This window comes from Mesoplodon mirus (assembly GCF_964341445.2).
Source record: "Mesoplodon mirus genome assembly, chromosome: 2".
Lineage (NCBI taxonomy): Eukaryota > Metazoa > Chordata > Mammalia > Artiodactyla > Ziphiidae > Mesoplodon > Mesoplodon mirus.
Genome location: NC_138977.1, coordinates 191,846,436 through 191,870,699, shown reverse-complemented (window position 1 = coordinate 191,870,699; position 24,264 = coordinate 191,846,436). Strand labels below are relative to the sequence as shown.

General features: G+C 40.8%; 1 protein-coding gene across 1 annotated transcript in view; it reads right to left on the bottom strand.

Moving 5' to 3' along the window:
• PAPSS2 (3'-phosphoadenosine 5'-phosphosulfate synthase 2) overlaps window positions 1-24,264 on the bottom strand; it is an 86,119-nt gene that overhangs the window by 21,590 nt on the left and 40,265 nt on the right. Inside the window, exons 2-7 of the mRNA XM_082610146.1 lie at window positions 14,472-14,589; window positions 10,985-11,220; window positions 9,634-9,772; window positions 8,964-9,082; window positions 8,722-8,835; window positions 6,643-6,754 (exon numbers count right to left, since the gene is read on the bottom strand). Of these exons, the coding sequence (XP_082466272.1) occupies window positions 6,643-6,754; window positions 8,722-8,835; window positions 8,964-9,082; window positions 9,634-9,772; window positions 10,985-11,220; window positions 14,472-14,589 (838 nt within the window). The remainder of the gene's footprint in view (window positions 1-6,642; window positions 6,755-8,721; window positions 8,836-8,963; window positions 9,083-9,633; window positions 9,773-10,984; window positions 11,221-14,471; window positions 14,590-24,264) is intronic.

Below are 24,264 nucleotides of genomic sequence, written 5' to 3'. Positions count from 1 at the left end.
GCTTCTTTTATACTAAAAGGGGAGGGGATAAAGTCAAACATTTTCTGGTTCCCGTCAGACTCCGAGGGGATGTTAATTTCTTCCTCCCTGCGGTCATTCACAGGTGGGCTTAGTCAGGATGTTTTCTGTGAGCTAAACAAAGGTCTTTTAGCTTAAACTTCCTCACATGAGAGGCAGGGTTCCCAGAGATGGGCCATTATGTATAATTTAAGCTTATAGGCAACATACCTTTAGTGATTAACTTGTAAAAGCAATAGAATAAAAAGGTTAAAGTAAAAGAAACATCCAATGTGGAGTAAAATTTGTTCTTCCTTATTACAAACTCAGGATTTCCAAAAGAGGAAGCAAATGCTGTTATTTATGGATTGGAGGAAATGTACCATAGATTAATTGAGTCTTTTAAATCTAACTTTCAAAATCCAACATTTAGACCACTTCTGATAGAGTTAAAGATCTGAGATCTGAGTTCTATTTCTTTGGGGCATAATACTCCCCCATTAGCTATGAAACAGAAGTCTACAGGCATATCACTTTGCACATTTAAAGTACTCTCCAAAAGTTACCAGGACATAAAGAATGTCACAGGATATATACAGCAACTTCCAGCAATAAAGAAATCCCATCCATTATAAAATCCTGCAACCTGCTCTGGGAGCCTCCTAAACAGGAAGGAAGGTATGAGTAAGTACACAGAAAGTATGAGTTTCCTCACTCAAGTAACTCCTTTGTTTCAAAGTTCACAGACAATAAGAGTAGTCCAAGCAAGCCCTGTGCAGAGAGCACTAAACTCAAAGCCAAGCGATCTCCTATTTACTGCCTGTGTCACTCACCTTCTCTGTCCTCAGTTTCTCCACTTGGAAAATGGGATCATAAATAATATGTATATCCCTGGGTTGCTGGGAAGAGGCTTTCTGTGGATAGCACGACCACACTGCTTACAAAGAGTGCCTTGACCAAAATAAAGTAAACCAAGATGCAAAGCAAAAGGTGGGTTGGGTGTTGGCGGAAACCCAGCTCTGCCTGCAACGTGCTTGCGATGCTGCCTTCCATCAATTACTCTGGGTTGAAATCCAAAGAATACTCCACTTGCTCGTTGCCATCGCCTCCTTTGGTCCACTAGGTTCCAGCCCAGCGTAGCCTCTGATCCACCTTCATCTTGGCCTTGAGTGAAAATCCCAACTAAGGAAACAGCACTACCGGACAGGCTGTCAAGAGACTAATCTGTGGGATGTTGTGGAAGGGAGTTCTACCGAGTAATGGTGCCAACTGATCTCATACACCTGTAGCTACAACTCCACACAGGTAAAAGCACATTTACTGGGGTTTCCCTATCATCTTAATCAACATTTCTAATACATAAAATTATCCTACAATTTAACTCTGTGCTGAAATAGCCTCCATAGCTTTAAACATTGACTCGGGCTTTCGGCCTTTTTCCATCATGTGCTTCAGCTCTGGTGGGAACCACCCTGATTATTTTACTGCAGTTTAACTCATTTTAGAAAAGAGTATCGGAGTTTTTTAGCCACAGCTAGTCCAACACTTAACTTCATGTTTAATTGAATAATCTTGTTTTTGCTTTAAATAATTTTCAAGCCTGTTGTTTTATTTAACCTTGTAGATATGCTTATCATTTGTTTGGGACTATTTCTGGGCAAAACCAAATACTTTATATTGCTTAATTCGTCTTTTTCAAGGAAAAACAGCAATGATGAAAACAATACTCAAGATAAATGATATCTTCAGAATTTTACCCTTTTCTTCTGGTACAGTGCAGAAGTTTAGAATTGCAGCGAGTACGTGTTTATTCCCAGTTTTATAACTATCAACTGTCATAGCTTGAAATTAAATTCATGCATAATTACTCATCACAAACGAAGTACAATCATCCACAATCCAACCAGGTGCATCCACTTTAAATTGTATCTAAAATTGATTTATCCTTCATCAATTAAAAATGTTTTATAAATGCAATAGAAAAAAATTTCCAGATTTGTGAAACAAAATGGGGACCAACACTCAGTAGAAGTAATTAACAGAGAGGATCGTAAATTTTTAAAATCTCAGGAACAAAATGTGCAACAGAAATTTAGAAAGAAGTTTAATTTGTCAGCCAAATAAAACATTATAAACAACAGCTGCATCTGATCCAGAAATTTCCTGTTACTTGGACTCCTATCAACAGAAGAATGCAGCATTATTCTATTAAAACTGGTTGGATCATGAACTGTTAGCAATTCCAACTAGTTCATTTAGATTTTTTTTTTAGTTATGTCCTTACCATTTCTAGTTAATATAACATATCTAATTATAATAATTTAACTACTTATAAAGTTAAAGTACATACCAGGAAGGAACATGCCTAGAGAAATACAAACAAAATTAAGAAACATATTGTTTTCAACTTTCCACCAAAATAATAGTAAAGCAACAATGACAAGGAACAAACTCCTACTATGAAGCTTCATACATACAACATACAAAGATACTGAGCTTTTTGTTACTGCTATTTCTAAAAATAGAGCATATGTGACAGCAAAAAGCTGGTAAAACCAGAATTTGTATTGAATAATGTCCAATACAATCCAAAAGCATTTTTAAATAATTATGTTTTAAAATAATTATAACATATGTCAATAGCCCCTCCAACTTAAGCAAGAAGTTGTCTCTTACAAATATGTGATGTTATAACTACTGTCAGATGATTCCAAACCAGGCTTTGGGAGGTATACAGGCAAACTGCTTTAGAATGTCCTAGAATTCCAGATGTTTACAGGACATGAGAGTATGCCCAGTCCCAGGATAACTTGGATTTGAATCTAGGCTTCGAGTGAGTTATTTAACCTTCCCAATACTTATTTCCTCATATGGACAAAATACCTTCACAGTGGTGTTATCTGGATTAAATGTGATGTCCTATGTCAAGCACCAGGGTCAGAACACATTATGTGCTGAATAAATGCTGGCAGTATATAGAAAAGCTCTCAAGCCCTGACTTGGAAAGTCAGAGCCACAGAAGACTTGCCATTAAATGATCAGGTCTCACAAGGCTGCTATGTCTTAACCCTACTTGGATGCCACCAGTCAAGAACATAAGCTTGAGGTTCCATTTTTAAATTTAGATGTGACATTTATTATTGGAGGATCTATGACAGCCCCCCCAAACTATATATCCAGTGAGAAATAAAATAATAATAATACACTGACCTGAAAATAGATCCTTGAGTAACATAGGGAGTAACTCATACTATATAATCATCAAAAACACTAAAAAATGATTTTTTATTTTGCTTTTGGACTGAGTAGACTGAGCTAATTTTTTTTTTTTTTTACTATAGGGGGAAATTGTGAACCTTTGAGAAAATTAAAACCAACAAAATACTTTTGGGAGACAGGGTCAGAATAGAAACAATTTTACCTGCAGATTGTAGGTGATCAAGAAATGTGCAATTGTTTAATGGTAGATGAAAATGGCCACATGTCTATGGCTACAAAAATTATTTCAAATTTTCAATGGTATTTGTCTTTCTCTTTCTGACTTACTTCACTATGTATGACAGACACTAGGTCTATCCACCTCATTACAAATAGCTCAATTTCATTTCTTTTTATGGCTGAGTAATATTCCATTGTATATATGTGCTACATCTTCTTTACCCATTCATCCGATGATGGACACTTAGCTTGTTTCCATCTCCAGGCCATTGTAAATAGAGCTGCAATGAACATTTTGGTACATGACTCTTTTTGAATTATGGTTTTCTCAGGGTATATGCCCAGTAGTGGGATTGCTGGGTCATATGGTAGTTCTATTTGTAGTTTTTTAAGGAACCTCCATACTGTTCTCCATAGTGGCTCTACCAATTCACATTCCCACCAGCAGTGCAAGACTGTTCCCTTTTTTCCACACCCTCTCCAGCATTTATTGTTTCTAGATTTTTGGATGATGGCCATTCTGACTGGTGTGAGATGATATCTCATTGTAGTTTTGATTTGCATTTCTTTAATGATTAATGATGTTGAGCATTCTTTCATGTGTTTGTTGGCAATCTGTATATCTTCTTTGGAGAAATGTCTATTTAGGTCTTCTGCCCATTTTTTGGATTGGGTTGTTTGTTTTTTTGTTATTGAACTGCATGAGCTGCTTATAAATTTTGGAGATTAATCCTTTGTCAGTTGCTTCATTTGCAAATATTTTCTCCCATTCTGAGGGTTGTCTTTGGTCTTGTTTATGGTTTCTTTTGCTGTGCAAAAGCTTTGAAGTTTCATTAGGTCCCATTTGTTTATCTTTGTTTTTATTTCCATTTCTCTAGGAGGTGGGTCAAAAAGGATCTTGCTGTGATTTATGTCATAGAGTGTTCTGCCTATGTTTTCCTCTAAGAGTTTGATAATGTCTGGCCTTACATTTAGGTCTTTAATCCATTTTGAGCTTATTTTTGTGTATGGTGTTAGGGAGTGATCTATATATATGGAATATAAGAAAAAAAATGTCATGAAGAACCTAGGGGTAAGACAGGAATAAAGACACAGACCTACTAGAGAATGGACTTGAGGATATGGGGAGCAGGAAGGGTGAGCTTGACAAAGTGAGCGAGTGGCATCTACACTACCAAACGTAAAGTAGATAGCTAGTGGAAAGCAGCCGCATAGCACAGGGAGATCAGCTCGGTGCTTTGTGACCGCCTGGAGGGGTGGGATAGGGAGGGTGGGAGGCAGGGAGACGCAAGAGGGAAGAGAGATGGGAGATATGGGAACATATGTATATGTATAACTTATTCACTTTGTTATAAAGCAGAAACTAACACACCATTGTAAAACAATTATACTCCAATAAAGATGTAAAAAAAATTTTTCAATGGTGCTGACTCAAACTTTCATAAATTGGTTAAAATTAAATGATAAAATAAATGATATCCATACAAATGATACCTTGCCCAACCTTCTGATACAGAGAGACATCATTTTTGGAATTTAACTGTGTCTACTCAGTCCAAAAGCCATCCACTCAAGCTCTGTCATGAGACTGTCATGGTGTGGTAGAGGGCAGTGTTTCAACCAGCTTTCCCTAGACACCCTCAAGGCTGCTGTCCAGGTGGGAGAAAGACTGAGCCCACTTCTTCCAAAGGAGCAGTTCCATTTTTATCTGTTGTATATATTGCCTCAAATTTCACTGAAATAGTTATGACTTGAAAAAAAAGTTTGACAACCACTGATGTGGCGGGAAAACCCCTCTGGACTAGAGTTCAGAAGATGAACTGCACTGCCTGTCCCAACAAGCTCATCTTTGTCTTCATTATCTATCTCCAGCAGCTAGAACAAACCCTGACATCCGAGGACACTCAATAAATATTTATTGGCTAGCTGATGAACATCTTATCTGTGCTACTTCCAAACGGATGTGACTAGAGATAAGCTACTTGGTCTGTTCAAGACTTTGAAGTCCTTTTAATTTTATGCAGTGAGGAGGTTGTTAATATATGGAACATTTACTATTGGACCAGGTACTGTATTCTTTTAAACATTCAACATCCCATTGAAGTAGGTACTATTATTAACATCCTTATTTTACAGATGAGGAAACTGAGGCCCAGAGAGTTTAAGTAATTTGCCCTGAACCCAGACAGTTTGGCTCCACAGCTCACTTTTATCCACTATGATATTCTGCCTCTACTTAGGTAGAGGTGGGCAGCATATTACATCCCTGGTATGTATTTTTATTAATTGACTTACATAGGAATTAAGGAGGCTTCTGGAGGGTATGGGGAGTTTTGAAACCTAACTACAACTGGGGTTGCTTTACGCCCCATTCCCCAGGCAGAGGCACAAACCTAGAACATGAACATCTTTCTCAGGAAAGAACATCTGATCTGATTTTTCTTCCTAGAAGGTTTGGAGCCCTGCTCAGTATTACAAATTCCGTCCCCCACTTATCAGCTATTCTCCAAGATCTTGAAATAAATAAGTTCTATTTGATAAGGTCAAGACAGTTCTAGGAAGGAAATGATCAGAGAAGGATCCGGAAGTTTTCTGAATGAGACATCCTTCCAACCTTGACAGGAGCAGTTCTCTAAAAGCCATTCACCTTCTGCCCAGAAAGCTGCCTTAACACCCCATATTAAAGTTTAGTGGATGAAGCCATCCTAATTTATTTCATGTATGGCATGAATATCAACCCTTTATTATCCACCAAGGAAAGCAGCTGCTGCAATAATGTTTGCTGGAGGATGGGAGGCATCCTGCAAGTCAGCAATGAGTGCTGAGTTCATCCTGGCTTCCCCAGGATGGTCCAGGCAGCTGCCAATGGTGCTTCTGACTGTCCACTGCCTTATGAATATCAAGGCCAGCAAGGGCAGGTGGAGGTGAAAAAGACTTAACCTTCTCTTGGCTTTGTGTGCAAGTCAAACGTTTATTTTTTGGTTCCTTAGCTTTAAATAATCAATAATCCTTTGAGGATAACCAAAAAAAAAATCCTAAAAATGGAAGCTTATACATAACTGGACACACCATAAATAATCTAAATATTTTCACAATAGGATTTACAAACCAAGGATTAGCATTTCTTGTTCCTGTGAAAACTTCTGAGAAATATTTTTTCTTTAATAATAAAGAGTAACAAACAAACGAAAAAACAAAAACCCATACCGTCTAGCAGGGTGCCAAAGTGTATAACCTGCAAGTACTCCTTTTCCCGCATAAAACCTTTGAGGGGAGTGGCCCAGCCTTCACTCAAAACTTGGACCCACTGAAGATCCAGCTGCAAAACACAAAAAAGCAGGTGAACATTTCCATAAGCTCCGTTTTCCAGCCATCTGGCCCCAGGGCAGTCCTTTCTTATTCAGTTGACAGGAGAATGAAGGCAGAACCTTTTATGATTTAAGCATTCCCATATGTAATGCTGGTCCATGATCCAGGGGCTGGAGAAGTTTGAGTCTAGAACTTTCTGTGGCAGAGTGGTGAAAAGATTTCAAACTGGGATGATTTCTTTGAACACTTTAGGTTGTATCTATCCTTACAATGTGCAACTGTGTTGAAGATTCACTGTTCATCCTTTTTTCCACAAAAATTCTGGTTTGGCTACATTTTTTTAACCAAATGTGCTAGTTATTTGACTGAACTGAGCAAACCACTGACACTAAGATAAATGTCCAGGGACTTCCCTGGTGGGGAAGAGGTTAAGATCCACCTGCGAATGCAGGGGACACAGGTTCGTGCCCTGGTCCGGAAAGATCCTACATGCTGCGGAGCAACTAAGCCCATGCGCCACAACTACTGAGCCTGCGCTCTAGAGCCCATGAGCCACAACTACTGAGCCCACGTGCCACAACTACTGAAGCCTGCGCGCCTAGAGCCCGTGCTCCGCAACAAGAGAAGCCACCGCAATGAGAAGCCCATGCACCCCAATGAAGAGTAGCCCTCGCTCACCGTAACTAGAGAAAACCCGCGTGCAGCAACAAAGACCCAATGCAGCCAAAAATAAACAATAAATAAATAATTTTTTTTTAAAAAAGACAAATGTCTAAAATTCTTAGCGTGATACTGACAGGCCTTCGAGCTCTGGCCCCAGGGGCTCATGTAGGGGTGTCCACCTGCCACCACTCCCCACCTGGGGGCCTAGTCACCAACAGTGCCAGACAGTGTGCAGTCTGAACACACACGTGGTTTCAAGCCCATCCTCCCCTCTACCTGAAAACCCTGTTCGTCATTTAAAACCCAGCTCAAAAAATAAAAATAAAAAAATAAACCCCCCCAAAATAAATAAATAGATACAAATAAAAATAAAACCCAGCTCATGGGCCACTGCTCTGAAATCTTTCCTGTCACCCCTAGGATCAAAAGAATTAATCATTAGATTCTTTGAAGTTCTTCTGTACCTTGCAGACCATTTTGTTATTGGAACTATTATTCTGCACTGTAATTAAAATTATGTGTTTCTCACCTGCCTGGAGCATTGGAAAACTCAGAATTTATTGTGTTTATAAATTCGTCATGACTTATTAAGCCTGGGGTCTTCATGAGCTGAAGCACGTTCCCAATGTACTCTGCCTCTTAAAAAAATGTCCAAGGTTTTAATGGATACCAAAAGGTTACCAGTGAAGACTTGATCACCTTATACGAACCAACTAACACTAACCAGTAAACAGGCCAAGGCATCTGCAGGGCTGTTTGCTGGGATTGCATCTTAACATCTTCTAGGTAGCAAAATCAATGCAACCAAGGCTCTCTCTCCTCAGACTGGACTCTCCCTGATGAGGGAAGAGTGGGATGTGCAGAGTAGAAAAAAGATCAAGGCATTCATGTCACTTTAGATCAGGGTTGCTTCTTGTTTTCTTCAAATTCCTTCTCAATGGTCCAAGAAACACCTGTATTCTGGACAAACTATTTTCTCAGCAACTGCCAACAAATAATTACTGCCTAATGCTTGAGTGCTGGCATAACTGAAGGTGTAATGACAACCATATAAAACTGTCCTCTGCAAATATAGAAGTTACGTTTCCAGTCTGCCTCTGTACATGGCATTGATCAGCTGCCTTGTGGCAACACTTGATGAGAGATTTTCTTGAAGAAGAGGTAAAAAAAAAATTGGCAAAATGAAGTGTTTTTCTTCATAGGCATTGCATTTTCCTTATGCCTACCTGCCTTATTAATTAAGAGTACTTGTAAATGGATTATAATGACTGACATTAAGCCTAAGTCTCCATTAGCCAGTGGGCACCATCTTACCTTGGTAATTGATAACGAAGGGAGCACTTCGGCCTCAGCTCGGACTTGGTCGAGTTTGTTTTCTGGCACAAAGAGTTCATGGATGCCTTTGATTATAGTGTGGGGTACAATGTTCTGAAATGAAGCAGACTTGGTAACAGTTTGGAATGAAAACTATAAAAGGAACACTTCAGTAAACAGATGATCTTTTATGACTGTATAAAACTATTAAAAAAAAAAAAAAAGACGTTCAGTCCGCCCACCTGCTCCTGTAGAAGTTCCACCACCTGCTGCACACAGTCGCTCACCGAGGACAAGTTGGTTTTAAGCACAAGCTCAGGAGTTTCCGGTTTCTCATAATCGGAATCAATACCCGTAAACCCTGCAAGGCAGAAGGCTGAAAATCACATCTGCACCAACAGAACAATCTTTTTACTCAATAAGACATAACACATGTTGCAATAATGTTTTCAACCGCTGTATTCAGATTAAAACAGAAAAGGTCAAACAGCTATCCTTGCCCTCTAGCCATAGATAAGAACATATACAGCTGTGGTTTCAATACAGAAAGCCCAGATTATCAACAAAATCTGTCTGAGTCCAAGCCCTCTGCGGCTGATTAGAATGGAAAAGGAAAACAAGTAGGAGGAAAACTGAAAGATTCCTCCTACACACATGCACATACACATGTCCATTTTAGTTCTCTAAACTTGATTGCTTGTGGCTGGGGTGATAGTTCTTGAAAAATACAAGCCCACGTTTTAACTAGCCCATGGACATATTGAAGATATTATGGTTTGATAAAAAGTTGTGTGCACTATATGCAATTTTGGAAAACGGTTTTTGAAACTTCAGACAGATTTCTGGGCACAGACTAATAAGAAATGGTGGCATAAGTAAGTGGCAAAGATACCGCTGAACTGGCTCTCCTACCTTTGATCTCCCCAGCTCGGGCCCGTTTGTAGAGACCTTTTACATCTCTGCTTTCACAAATGTTTAGAGGCGCATCTACAAATATCTCAAAGAATGGCAGTCCTGCAGATTCATGGATTTTGCGGGCATTCTCACGATCCTGGAAAATAATTACCTTTAAGAATGTAAGAGGAGGGACTTCCCTGGTGGCGCAGTGGTTAAGAGTCCACCTGCCAATGCAGGGGACACAGGCTCGAGCCCTGGTCCAGGAAGACTCCACATGCCGCAGAGCAACTAAGCCCGTGTGCCACAACTACTGAGACTGCACCCTAGAGTCCACGAGCCACAACTACTGAGCACACGTGCCACAACTACTGAAGCCCACGTAACTAGAGCCTGTGCTCCCAACAAAAGAAGCCACCGCAATGAGAGCCCGTGCACCACAACAAAGAGTAGCCCCCGCTCACCGCAACTAGAGAAAACCCATGTGCAGTAACGAAGACTCAAGGCAGCCAAAAAAAAAAAAAAAAACTTGGCAAAAAAAAATAATGTAAGAAGAGGTTTCATAGTGAAAGTCTTCATCACAAAATACTGTGTGCTCCGGTGTTCCATGACCTTAAGATAATACTGGGGTTTGAGCTCTTCAGAGGTGTCAGGAAACTAGCCCTTTAGAAAAACCCCAGAAATTTCACTCTAGTAAACAACGCTCCCAAGTACTTTCCAAAAAAAAAAAAGTAAACAAACAAACAAAAAAAAGGGAAAGAATCCCAACTAAAAGACAGGGCTGGCAATATGAGAGCATTTCATTCAAAGGATGTGTTCAAAGTACATAGTGTCTTATATGTAATTCACAGAAATTTCCTGTTTTAAAACAAGAGGAGTAACACTCCACCTCGTTGATCTCAACGTTAAACCCACATAACCTGATGCATTGGCAATGAACTGCTGTTTTCTTTAGTAAGCTAAGCCTTCTGACTTTTTGGAGAAATACTGTCTTGACCAAAAAGTTCGTTCGGGTTTTTTGATTAAACCCCAAAGGAACTTTTCGGCCAACCCAATAAAATTGCCGAGCTTTGGCATTTTTCTTGTTTAACTTTCTCTTCCTTTCAACTCTGGCCAAGTGTACCTTACCATTGTGAAAGTGGAAGGGTTTATGTCACCTGGTGCCCTGGCATCTGGAAATGAAGGGACTTTCTTTATATAACCAATATTAAAGAGAGGAAATGAGGGAGCAAGTGGGGGAGGGAGAGCCAGTGGGGGAGACTGAAAGTATGACATTCCTCTGTCTTCCCCTCCGCTGGGTCCTCATCCTGGCAGCTTGAGAGCACTGGCGCTATGTGTGGCAATTGTGTGCGTTGCCAAAGCATTTTACCTTTGCAAAAGGAGAAATGAAGCTGGTAATGCAGACCAGACCAGCGTCGGCAAACAGCCTGGCCACCTCAGCAATCCGGCGGATGTTTTCTTCTCTGTCCCAAGGAGAGAATCCAAGGTTTTTGTTGAGGCCATGACGGACGTTGTCCCCATCGAGGGAGTAGCAAGGGATGGCGTGGGAGACGAGATTCTCCTCCAGAGCAAAACTGATCGTTGTTTTTCCAGCACCAGAGAGACCTGTTCAGAATGGGCAAGACAGGACAGGCACTGTCTCTGACTGTTTAAGATAATAAATTGTGCTCTGATCCGAATTGTGAACTGATCCTAATTCTTACCTAATTCAAGCATAATTAAACCCTCATTACAATCACTGGATTGACCTCAAAAAAAACCCATTCAAATCTAGAAAAAGCAAAGTTTACTACAAGTCAAGTACTGGCATTTCTTTCAAATCTTGAAAAAACTATTTGTCCCTTGTTAGGATTATAGCCTTTCAAAGCAAAAGGGGTTTGTCAATAGGGAGACCTTGGCAGGCTACATATGGTCCTTGGTGTGTTCTGCTTTTGAGATGCGCTGGGACCCTTTACCAGAGTGCTTGCACCTGGACAAATGTCTCCTGGGGCAACAGAATACAAAGAAACTATAAGGGACTAAAAATACCTGCAGGCGGCCACAGTTGGGGCAAATTATAAACAATAAGATACTAAAAGGCCAGAAACCAGCTGCCATTTCTGAGGTGCAGGGAGCAAAAGCAGGGTACTGCGCATGATTCCTGCACACGGCACCACCAAGAGGGTCAGCCGACCACCCAAGCCACCGCTCCAGCCTGACGACCCATCTGCCCCTACTCGCATCCCATTTAAGGAACCGGTTCGCCCCACCTCAGGAGTGAGCAAGGGCAATTGTTTCTTGTTTTCACTCCCTCATGCTGCAGGCAGGGACCTCAATAAAGCCTTGCCTGAATTCCTTGACTGGCCTCTTATCAATTTCTATTGATTAATGAGTCCAAGGACCTGAGTTGGTAACACTTTGCCTGCAGAGTATTTTATAGATTAGAAAGTTGTGCATACAAATTCAGATTATGGCTTCTCTTGAAAAAAAATCAGAGGCTCTGGCAGTGGTGTCCTCATATCCCCTTATGAGAGCAATCAGCTGGAGTGGAGGGACAGCCAGCCCTTGGAGACTGGGAGGCCCACCTTCCTCCCTTGTAGATGCTGCTAAGCACCCATCTGACAAGAGAACCAACATACTGTCCTTTTGTTTGCAAGATTTTCCAAAATGATTCTCAAAACACGAAGACAGAGAACCACCCTGAGCTACGCTGTAGATGTAGTTAGAGTTGCCATATACTCTTAGGTGTTTGGAGTCTTTGCATGAGAGTGGAGTTACAAGGTGCCTTCTACCATGGTTTCAAAGCACAGTGATTGGAAACACACACTATAATTGCTACATGAGGGAGAATGTAAGGAGAAAGGAAACGAAATGCTACCCGCCAAAATTACTTAAGAGCTCAAAATCTGAACCACCCTGGAAAAGGAGCCCTCTAAAAACTCAGTTGTTCTAAAGATCTCTGAACCTGAAGAAAAATGCAGTGATACCAAGCCACTGTCAGACAGCACCCGGAAGAGGAAAAGTCAGGACGGGGGCGGAAAAGAAAGTCAAGAAATTGTTAATGCAGAGAAGACAGCAGGGGGAAAGAGGAAAAAGAAAAAGTAAGAGTAAAGAAGGGATGCAGGACAGAGAGACTTGGAAAGAAAGGTGATATATGAAAGGTAAACAAGTATTTTCCATATTTTTAGTTATGTTTTAAAGTCATGCCCTTGGCTTTGACAGAGGATCATTAGAAGAAACGGCTATGTGAAGAATGTGTTGGCAATCTTTGTAAATCAAGGCACTGACTATTACATCTTTATGTAATTCAGTTTCATTTGGATAGAAATTAATGTGATAAATTCCTCTTAAAAGTTATGTCCAGTTGTGGGGTAGGAGAAATGGGACTCCTGAATCTCTGGTACGTTCTCTTGCATCAGAAAATGAGACAAACAATAGAAATTTCTAACACAGTTAGCTGTATTAAAATAGATGATTGGAATATTTATTTTAATACATTGAAGTAAAAGCAATTACCTTTACTGAGAGTTTTACTAGGGACCAGGACTTGTGCTAAGTGCATATATGCTTTATTTCATTTTGTTCTACCTGTTCTTTTTGTCTTTCCAAGGGTGTTTTACATTAAGAATAATGGACTCTGTGGGTATGTCCTGATTCAAAATTTGGACAAACACATGAAGGCAAAACATCTCATGAAGGCAAACACATAGCAAGAGGGAAACGTCTGGAGCACGCTGTTTTATACACTGCTGCATGTCACGTCTCTCAGAGAGAGCGGGGGAAACATATCAGGAATTGCGGCAGGTGAATCTGCCTTCTAGAACACAGCAGCCTCCTTGCCCTCTGTCCAGCCTCACCCTGGAAGCAGGGAAAGTTGTTCTTCCAGGGATGAATGAAACCCGGAAACCAAGGGCAAGTGCCACAGGCACTAGGAAATAACTTGAAAGAGAAGAATGAGGCTGCTTTAGACAGGAATAGGAAAGACTCAGAATAGCAAGATAAGACACAAGGCAGGTCCTCACTTGTTGTGTTTTATAGAACTATCTTCAGGTTAGAATAAATCAGCATTTGTGGGCAAACAGTAACACATAAGTTGATTTCATAACCTGGATAAACATATCTTTGCATCTGAGTTCATCTCCATATGAAATATTATGTCTCCGAAATGAACCTGTTTTTTTCTTTTGAGTCCAGCCTATGTCGGACCTGCATTCCCAGGAATCAACATCCTCTACCTTGTACTCAGAGTATAAGGTAACAGCCGAGGACTAATTCCAGTTCTGTCACTAACCCTTAGCTTTGACATTCTGCGGCTATAAAAACACAAGAAAAGGGAGATTCATTTCGTCACCTCGGTGGGAATGAGTTCTTTTTTTATACACAAGGGACAATACTCAACTACACAGAAAACATTAGTTTTGCTTCTTGCACAGATTTTAATTTTTTAAAATGAGTAAAATAGCCCCCTAGAATATTAAAACATCAGAAAAGAATAAAGAATATCTCTAATGGACAGCCAAATGCTTGATGTAAAATTAGGAGAGCCCCGTTCATAACTGCCAATAAATGTGTTTAGGCATGAAATTAAGAATTACAGAATTCCTTAGAGCTGAATGGGAATGTCGTAATCAACTTGTCCCATCCTTTCCTGCCAAAGAGGTGAAAACAGAGAACTAGAGACATTCCATGACTTGATGGAACTCCTATTTCTCACTGATGGGTAGAGTTAGGACTAACACCCAAGCTTTCTATTACAGCTCTCAGCCTCCTTCTAATGTTGAAATACACATGTAATATGTAGTGACACTATCTTCCTAAAAATTGTGTGTCACCATCAGTTTTCCATTAAAAAATATATAGATCTCAACACAGCATACCTGTCAGCCACACGGTACATCCTCGGAATCCACCCCTTGTTCCAACCACCTGCCCTCTCTTATTCCTGCTCACATGATGCGCCTGATACACAACATTGGTGGATTTCTGCTGGGTCTCCTACAAAACAAGAGCAAGCACAATATTCAATTAATAAAATAATAAATCTCATATGTATACATATAATAAAATAATAAAATAACAGATTACATAAAGAGTCTTCCCTAACAGAAACTCCTTTTTTTATAATTGGCATACAGAGTAACATTAATTAACTCTACTAATTTAGAAACAGACACTGCCTTTAGCATACCCATCACTGCCCTTTGAAAGTATAATTTGAATGAGGCAATTATTGATGCAATGTAAAAGTTCTGGTTCCATGACATATTAAAATGTGTACCTTTAGGTAATGGTTAGGGGAATGTCTTTGTTTCAGTAAATGCATGTTCTTCCCAAGTCCCAAGGGCATGAACTGAAAACAGCCCATATACTCCAGCCGCTGAGGAAATAATAGGGTGAGGCTGGTTGAGCTCCTCTCTAGAGAGCTGGAAGAGGCCCAGATCACAGAACGAAGAGTTAGAGGCCATTATACCCCTCCTGTTCCCACCCAGACATAGACGTCAGCAACTTGAGAGTTTATCCCCGAAATAGGACTCCTTTTTCACAAGTACTAAAATCTGCTTCCACTTTCCCAAGGGTCAGTGTATCAACTTTTTAATCTTTCAATAAGGCCTGAAGAAATGGAAATGTACCAGTTATTAGTCTTGGAGGTTAACTTAAATCTCGAATATCTTTATTTTGGCTGTAATAAAATCAGCCCCATGAGGGCACAGATTATCTGAGCCTGACCCTAAACTCTGACTGGAAGGTACATGTCTGATGAATAAAAAAAGGTAAAATGAGTCAATAAGTACAGTTTGTGGTGGACATTTAAAAAAATAATATGTGAAGATGTGATCCAAAGGGAAAGGGGGTGGGTCAGGGGAACCCATAATGATGGTTAAATAAAAATAAAAAGGTTGAGAACTGCCCATGTGTGTCTTTGGTATGGTAATTAAATTTCTAATGACAGATGTAATCCAAGTTGCTGAACTGTAAAAATCTATGAAGCCTTTTAAACACTGTACATGTATACCCACCAGAGCTAAAAAAAAAAAGCTCCAATATTCTTTGAGCAAGACCCAGAGAGTCTTAGAAAACTCTGGGTCACATGAGGGCAACTTTTACATTCTGGAGTAAATTAAATCACCTCTTTATGCCTTTCCTTCGGGAAAAAAAAATCAAGGGGAATACAAATAGGACTGTTTGGAGGCTTATATAGATAATGGATGGGAACATGCTCTGTAAATGGCCAAGTTCCCTACAAACGTGGAGGCTGACAATGATTATTCAGTGTATAGCTGCAGCAGGAGAGCCATCTGGATTAGGACCAGGAAATCCACTTCAAGACCAAGGAGGAAGGAGCCCCCTGCTGGCCCTTGGGGGCTCAGAAAGGCAGTGCACACCCATGGGGTGGGCCTGCTAGTGAGGCACAGGGCCCAGCTAAGGGGCCAGCTGGCAGGGAACAGCATTATCAGTGCCAGCGGGAGTCAAGAGGTAGGTGTTGAAAGCTGGGATCGGCTGGGTTAAGTTATCTAAAACTCTGCAAGGCTAGACGCTCTGATCATCCATCAAACAAACCTGGTCAGAACCCGAGACTCGGAAGGGGTCGGGACATAGTAGACAGCAGGGGTGGCTTGCACGAGAGGATTCATAAAGGGGGCAAATCAGGCTAGTCCATGAGATATTCTAGCCGTGTTTTCCCCGGATGAATAAATCCCCTGAAGGTATCCTGAGTCTTTTGTGCCAAGTACACTTTATGGCTCAAGGATAACATTAAAATTTTCTTTCTCTCCATTTCCTTGTTAATCACTGCCATTAAATTCAAGAACACTGTGTGTGGATATCGGGCCCACAAGTCAGTTCATCCGTTCATTCATTGATTCTTTCAGTAAATGTTTATGTAAATGAGCTCTTACTAAGTGCCAGGGGCCATACTAGGCCCTGGGAATATAGTACTAAACAAAGCAGAATTCCTGGCAACATTTTAGGGGGAAATACAAAAAGATCAAGTAACTGGGCCCCTCAGAGGAGAGAGTGGGTCTCAGACATATATCTCTCTACTGTTTGAAGTGTATGGCTGTTAGCATAACTGAAGCCATCTTGGGCCGTTACAGTCTCTCCTGTTCTTCTGCTGACCCTGCCAGGGACTGTAATGTAAAGTGAATCACATTCTCTGTCATCGAGGGCTTTGTAGTTAATACATATAGTTTAATAATCATTAGAACCAGGTGACCTCTCCTCTATGCCCTGTTAGTCCCCAAACAATGACGAAAACCTTCACTGACGTATTCCTGATGCCCACGAGACTCGTTACCCGTTCGTAGGTCTTGACATAGAAAGGCACGTCCCGCTTCCAAGTACCTACCCCCATACTCTAGGTTAATATAAAATTGTCCCAATGGCCCCTCATGGAGTGGCATGGAGTACAGCTGTGAATGCTTCTGGATTGTTGTGGACACAATCCTGATCCCATCCTGTAAGTAAGTTACCCCATAATAAACTGATCCATTGATTATATGGAGTTGCCTGCCTCATTTTTTTCAGTCTCAAGATGCCTTCTTAGTTCAGTGGGCACTATGTGTCCCCTCCATCCTCTGACATGAAGATACATAAAGAATACCTACAACTCAATAATAAAGAGACAACCCACTTTATAAAAATGGGCAAAAGATTTGAACAGTCACTTCACAAAGGAAGATGCACAAATGGCCCATAAGCACATGAAGAAGGGCTCAATGTCACTAGTCATGAGAGAAATGCAAATTAAAATCAAAATGAGACACTACCGATAACATCTAAAGTCAGCAAGGATGGGCTCTCATATGTTTTTGTTTGTTTTTTAATTTTAATTTAATTTTATTTTTATTTATTTACTTATTTTTGGTTGCATTGGGTCCTCGTTGTGGTGAGCGGGCTTCTCACTGCAGTGGCTTCTCTTGTTCCAAAGCACAGGCTCTAGATGCGCGGGCTTCAGTAGTTGCAGCACGCCAGCTCAGTAGCTGTGGCTCACGGCTCTAGAGCGCAGGCTCAGTAGTTGTGGCACACTGGCTTAGTTGCTCCGCGGCATATGGGCTTTTCCCGGACCAGGGCTCGAACCCATGTCCCTGCATTGGCAGGTGGATTCTTAACCACTGCGCCACCAGGGAAGCCCATGTGCTCTCATATGTTGATAGTGGAGGTGTAAAGTGGTCCAACTATCTCAGAAAAAAAACTGGCAGTTTCTTATAAAGCTAAACATTTACCTCTCTTAGGACTCAGCAATTGCATTCATAGACATTAACTCAAGAGAAATGAAAACTTATACCCACAAAAGGACTTGTACAAGAATATGATTAGCAACTTTTTTGAACAAAAACTGTAAATAACCAAGGGTCCATCAAATAGGAAAATAGATAACAACAACAAAACAAAACACCCAGATTATAGAATACTCTTCTAATGGAATACTAATCAGCAATAAAAAGGAATGAGCTACTGATACATGCAACGTGGATGATAATAAATGAAAACATTTTGCTGAGTCAAAGAAGTCTTACCCAAAAAAACTACATGTGATTCCATTTATATGACGTCCCCCATCAGGGAAAACTAATTTGCAAAGTCAGAACAGCAGTTGCCTCTGGGTGATGGCAATGCTGTACGTCCTGATAAGGGTTTGAGGTACATAGGTGTTTGCATTTGCCGGAACTCACGGAATGTACACTTAAGATGGGTATTTCATTACATGTAAATTTTACCACATGCAAAAAAAGAACCATTAAAAAAAAACTAAGCAAATACGAAAATACCTAATAAGATTCAGATGGTGGGGGACTTCCCTGGTGGTGCAGTGGTTAAGAATCTACCTGCCATGCAGGGGACATGGATTCGATCCCTGGTCCGGTAAGATCCCACATGCCACGGAGCAACTAAGCCCGTGCGCCACAACTACTAAGCCTGTGCTCTAGAGCCTGTGAGTCACAACTACTGAGCTTGTGTGCCACAACTACTGAAGCCCGCGAGCCTAGAGCCTGTGCTCCGCAACAAGAGAAGCCACTGAAATGAGAAGCCCCCACACACACAGCAACTAGGGAAAGCCCGTGAGCAGCAACAAAGACCCAACGCAGCCAAAAAAAAAGAAAGAAAAAAGATTCAGATGGTGGAATGATATTGTTCAGCACAGCTACATTTGTGGAAAAGGGCTCTGATCCCAACACAGCACGTTTGACTTAAGGGGCTGCTGCCCACCTGTGCACGTGAATGCCCACCAGTGCTTAATTTGTCCACAGAGATGGGTTTTTTTCCCTCTCTTTCGGCTGTTCCCTCTCCCTAGAGGCTGAGATCCAGAATAAACTCCATGCTTTGCTAGTCTTCTGTGGAAACTTTGTTATGATCTTGTTAATTGCCTCCCCAATAAGCACTTGGTTTTCCAAAAACATCAGAGTCCACCGGAAGGAACTACTCTCTTACAGTATGTAATAGTTAGTCTCTGAACTTTTGGTTTTTATTAACTGCATCTTAATCATGGGTGTTTGTCCAGATTTTCTATCACTCCAACAATGTTTTAAACAAACAAATAAAATCTTTTCAGATGGCCAGGTACTGGGGCTTTTTTTTTTTGTTTCGGGAAGCTATTTTTCTTCTTATTTATCTCAAATTTACCCTTGATTTTCTCCAAAAGGCAAACAAATAAAATAGAAGCAGATGTTTTGAAGGATATTTGAACTGCAAAGGGGTGAGGCAGCCGAAAACTTTTCTTTTCCTTGTTGAAACCCTTCCTTCCTTCTTAAGAGCATATGGTGTTCTAAGCTTCGGAAAGAAAGTGGCTGTCAGAAAAAGGATTCTCTCTATGGAAATCAAAGCACATGTTAAAGAACAAATGCCTCCCTGCGAGTGGAAAAGGAGCACACAGACGTCCTCGGCACCTCATCCAACACTGACACTTAACTGGAAGTGGCCCAGAAACCACAAAGTTGGTGGCATACTTCTATTCTGGGTCCCTAAGGGAAAAAAGTGCAAAAATCCCTACCTTCTTCCAGGTCACTGACCCAGAAAAACTCCCAGGAGTCACATGAGGATGGGTTTTGGCGTCAAGCAAATAGGGGTTTGAAACCCTCTTCGTAAGCTACTTGCTCGGTGACCCTGGGCAAGTGATAAACATCATCAAACCTCCATTTCCTGTTCTGTAAAATGGGGCTAAGAATACTTTCCTCATAGGGCTGCTGAATGGATTAAATAATTTTCTATATAAAGTATCAAAGAAAATACATGACAAGGTAAGATGTTGAGGCTGATGAGGCCCAGGAGGCATTATCTACTCTGGAGACATTCTGGTAGTTTGAGGCCTAAGTCACCCAGATTTAGAAGTGTTCTAAGGCTTAGGTCCACTCTAAGGCAAGTCTGGGGAGGAGGGGGGCTCATGATCAAGTCAGACAATGGACAGGAAAGCAATTTTGTAGGGGTGAAGCATCGCACACGCACACGCACACGCACACGCATGCACACGCAGGAGCAGAGGAGGGTGTTGTTGCCGCTCTGATTATCATTTTCTTTGACTCAAAGCCCAGCCAGTAGCATGCCTCTCCAAGGTGCACCAGTTTGAAGCCTCCTGGTTCTACCCACCCCCACACTTACTGCTCTCCTGCTGGCTGTCTCAGTCATGAATGCTTAGTCACCGGCATGAGGATGGCCTTTGCCCCAGGTTAGCCTCATGAGCTGTTAAAGATGGGACTTCATCACCCAGCCCAGGGTTCAGTGAGTATCTCTGCCAGATCCACTCCTCACTCCCATCGGAGATGCCTAAAGGGGAGTATGAAGGAGCTTCTGGAACTCAGGGTGGGATAGGCTAGGTCACGGCAGGCCTTGGTTTTGCGTGACTAGAAGAAAAGATGCTACATGGGGAAAAGACTTCAGATGATTTCATGGCAGGGCGGGGCGCCCTTGGAGCCAAATCAGAGCCTGTGCTACAGTGAGTAGGTTTATGAAAGAGAGGGCGCTGGAGGAATGAGGAAGCTGGAAAGCGCAGATTAGTTTACGAGTTTCTCAGTGCTCAAAGGTTTTTGATGTGTGCCTAATGTCTTCAATCAAAAACAGGTAAGTGGGACTTCCCTGGTGGCGCAGTGGTTAAGAATCCGCCTGCTCATGCAAACGCAGGGGACACGGGTTCGAGCCCTGATCTGAGAAGATCCCACATGCCGCGGAGCAACTAAGCCCGTGCACCACAACTACTAAGCCTGCGCTCTAGAGCCTGCGAGCCACAACTACTGAAGCCCGCGTGCTCCACAAGAGAAGCCACCGCAATGAGAAGCCCACGCGCCGTAACAGAGTATGCTCGCCACAACTAGAGAAAGCCCGCGGGCAACAACGAAGACCCAACGCAGCCAAAAATAAATAAATTAATTTAAAAAAAGCCAAGTGAGTGGATTTGAATTCCTTCTACACCCTCCTGCCTCCCCCGCAGTGCAAACAAATCCACTTTCCTTCTCTAATGACAACTCTGCTGTTGCCTTTGAACTTGGCCTCACTGCTGTTGGGCTATGGTTTCATTGCTGTCTTGCTAATTAAAAGTGTCCCAAACCTCCCTGACCTCGGTGTGCAGTTTGAAGATTCATTTAAAGGTTTGCTTGCAGAAAGCAGCAACCTCAGTAATCACCTTCTCAGGCTCATGGTAGGAGCTCCACTCTCACAGGTGCTATGTCACTTATTGTTCAAAGCCCGGGAGCTGAGGAAACTGTGCGTTGTGACTCATTTGCAGATCCTCAAACTACTGGCTGAAGTCCCACACCTGCACGATGCAGAACACACCGCCAGGCTTTCTGACTCCAAGTGCAGGTCTTACTCCTGCCCAGACAGAACTCCTAGTTTCCAGTCCCAGCTGTGGGACCTCTGTGTTACAGCTTCCTCATTGAGGACTAAATGATATCATGCATATTATGGCTTTTGATACTACATAAAAATGTAAAAATCAAAAGATCATTTTTACTTCATTTTCATTACTTAACCTGAGTAGCTTCAAATGTTTTACCATTACAAATATCTATTTATATTTCTTTCCTTTCAGAGTATTTCCTTGGGGTCTACAGCCCAAAGTGAAACAACTGAGTATGAAAAGTTATAAACTTTCGTTAAGTCTTATTATGTACTGCCAGTTCATTTTCCAGAAAGACAGAGCCAAGTTACCAGGCTACCACAATATACCTGTTTCTAAATATTCCAATTAACTTGTTATGTTTGCAGTTTTAATGTTTTTTCCCCCTAGATTACTGCGTACCTATTTAGTTACTAGTAAGAATATGTATTTTTCCATGTTGTAAGTTACCTATGATATTTGTGTGTTTGTCTCTTTTGGTATTAAGTAAGGACAATCTAGGCAATGACATCATCCACTTTTTAAAAATGTATTGTGGGCAGATTCCCTGGCGGTCCAGTGGTTAGGACTCTGAGCTTCCACTGCAGGGGGCACAGGTTCCATCCCTGGTTGGGGAACTAAGATCCTGCACACTGTGTGGTGCAGCCAAAAGCATATTGGTACTTCTTTCTGTATTTTGTATAGTAAAAATTTTATTAACTATAATATACACTTTTTGTTCACTTTCCTTTTGATATACACTTTATTATATAGCACATATATTATATGTAATATCATATTAAAGGGTATTTTAAGAATATATAAAAATGTTCCTGTTGTCTTTGATGTCTTCCATTTGATCATTCATCATAGCTGAGCCAAATATGTTCTTTAGACCTCTATTTTGATATGATTAAACTATTCTATCTATTTGGATACATCTGACATTTTAATAATGTGTCATGTGCTTACATGGGTCAATTTTATTTCTTTTCCATCATTATTATCCAGTGATCTCAAAATATGTTATAATTCATTTCCCTATTACTTTGAAAATCTTTTAGTAGTTTGAATCTATTTCTAGAATTCTTATATATTTATAATTCTTATGTATTTATAATTTATGTATTCTTACATATTTCTACAGAATTTTTCTACTTTTAGTGTGGACACCTATGGTACTGATAGTTGTTGCTCTGTAATATGTTTTAAAATTCTGAAGATAAAAAGCTCTTTCTTGGGAATTCCCTGGAGGTCCAGTGGTTAGAACTGAGTGCTTTCACTGCCGGGGCCTGGGTTCGATCTCTGGTCAGGGAACTAAGATCCCGCCAAGCTATGTGGCCAAAAAAAAAAAAAAAAAAAAAAGCTCTTTCTTTAAAAATGTTTTTTTCAATTTTAGTTTATTTTAAAACACATTTTTCCATGGAAATAAAATTAGTCAAGTCTTGTTGAGAACATGCAATGCCTCACTATGATTTCCCCTGCTAGTCTCACTAATTCTTAAAGAACCTCAAGATCGTAATACAGAAAAAGGAATCATTACCTAAAGATGTTCATAATAATATTATTTAAAATAGAAGCCATCAAAATTTCCATCAATTAAATAGCTTATGGCATATCCATATGCCGAATATGCACATCTGTATTTACTGACCTAAAACTATGTCATGCTGTATGCTCAAATGCGAAAACAGGTTACAGAGGAAATAACATTAATCCCATTCTAAATTATATATATCTATATGCCAGACCCAGTGAACCTAGGAGCCCGGGCGCCAACACCGACCCCTTGTTGCCCTCTCGATGCCCCCTCGACTCTGCGGGGACAGAGAGAGGCCTGAGCCACGAGGGCTACAATTGTTAGGAGTTGCCAATCGGGCAGGGAGTGCACTGGGCAGACAAGGCAGGATCCCTGCTCTGGCCTGACATCATATTTGACGTAACAACCACGTTATGTCACCTCCCATTCACCGTGAGAAAAACACCACGCCAACTCCAAGAAAGGGGCATTCTACCAAATACCTTATCAGTACTCCTCCAAAGCGTGAAGGTCATCAAAAACAAGGACAGTCTGAGAAGCTGTCACTGTCAAGAGGAGCTTAAGGAGACATGACAGCTAAATGCAATGTGGGATGGGATCCTGGAACAGAAAAAAATATTTGATAAAAATTAAGGAAATCTGAAAAAAGTATGGACTTCAGTTAATGATAATGTGTCTTCAGTTCCTTAATTGTAACAAATGTGCCACACTAAAGTTAGTAACAGTGTAACCTAAGTGCAGGATATATGGGAATTCTGTATCATCTTCTCAATTTTTTCCATAAATCTAAAACTGTTCTAAAAAATAAAGTCTATTTTTTAAAAGAGTGCATTTTTACAAGATTTGGCAATAAACAAAATACTTTATAATCACCTTGGCTTCTGCCCTGCTGGATTCTTTATCTTCCTGATCATATTTCTTAAAATCACTGACTCTATTATTTTACTTCTAATTTAAGGATTAAAATTACTTGGAGTTATTTGAGAAATCCTTTTATAAGCAAGCGCACCATGGAGTAAAGAGGAAGTAAAGAGAAAGATAAATAGATAAGACATTGATAAGAGTTAAACACATAGATAAGTTGTGACATACCCACATTGTTTATGGCGACATTCTAAAATATTACAAGAAAGAAAGATTTTGGTTTTAGAGGAAACTGATGAAACCTAGCAGTGCCCTCTTCTGAGCCCCTTTTGTCCCTCCAAAATGGAGGTGAATTAATTCTCTTTCAGCCTCTCTCAGCCCTCTTTATGTCCCCAAACCTCCTGTTATGACACATGCAGCCCTTAATCTTCCATATGGAGGGATGTGAGTAAATAACATA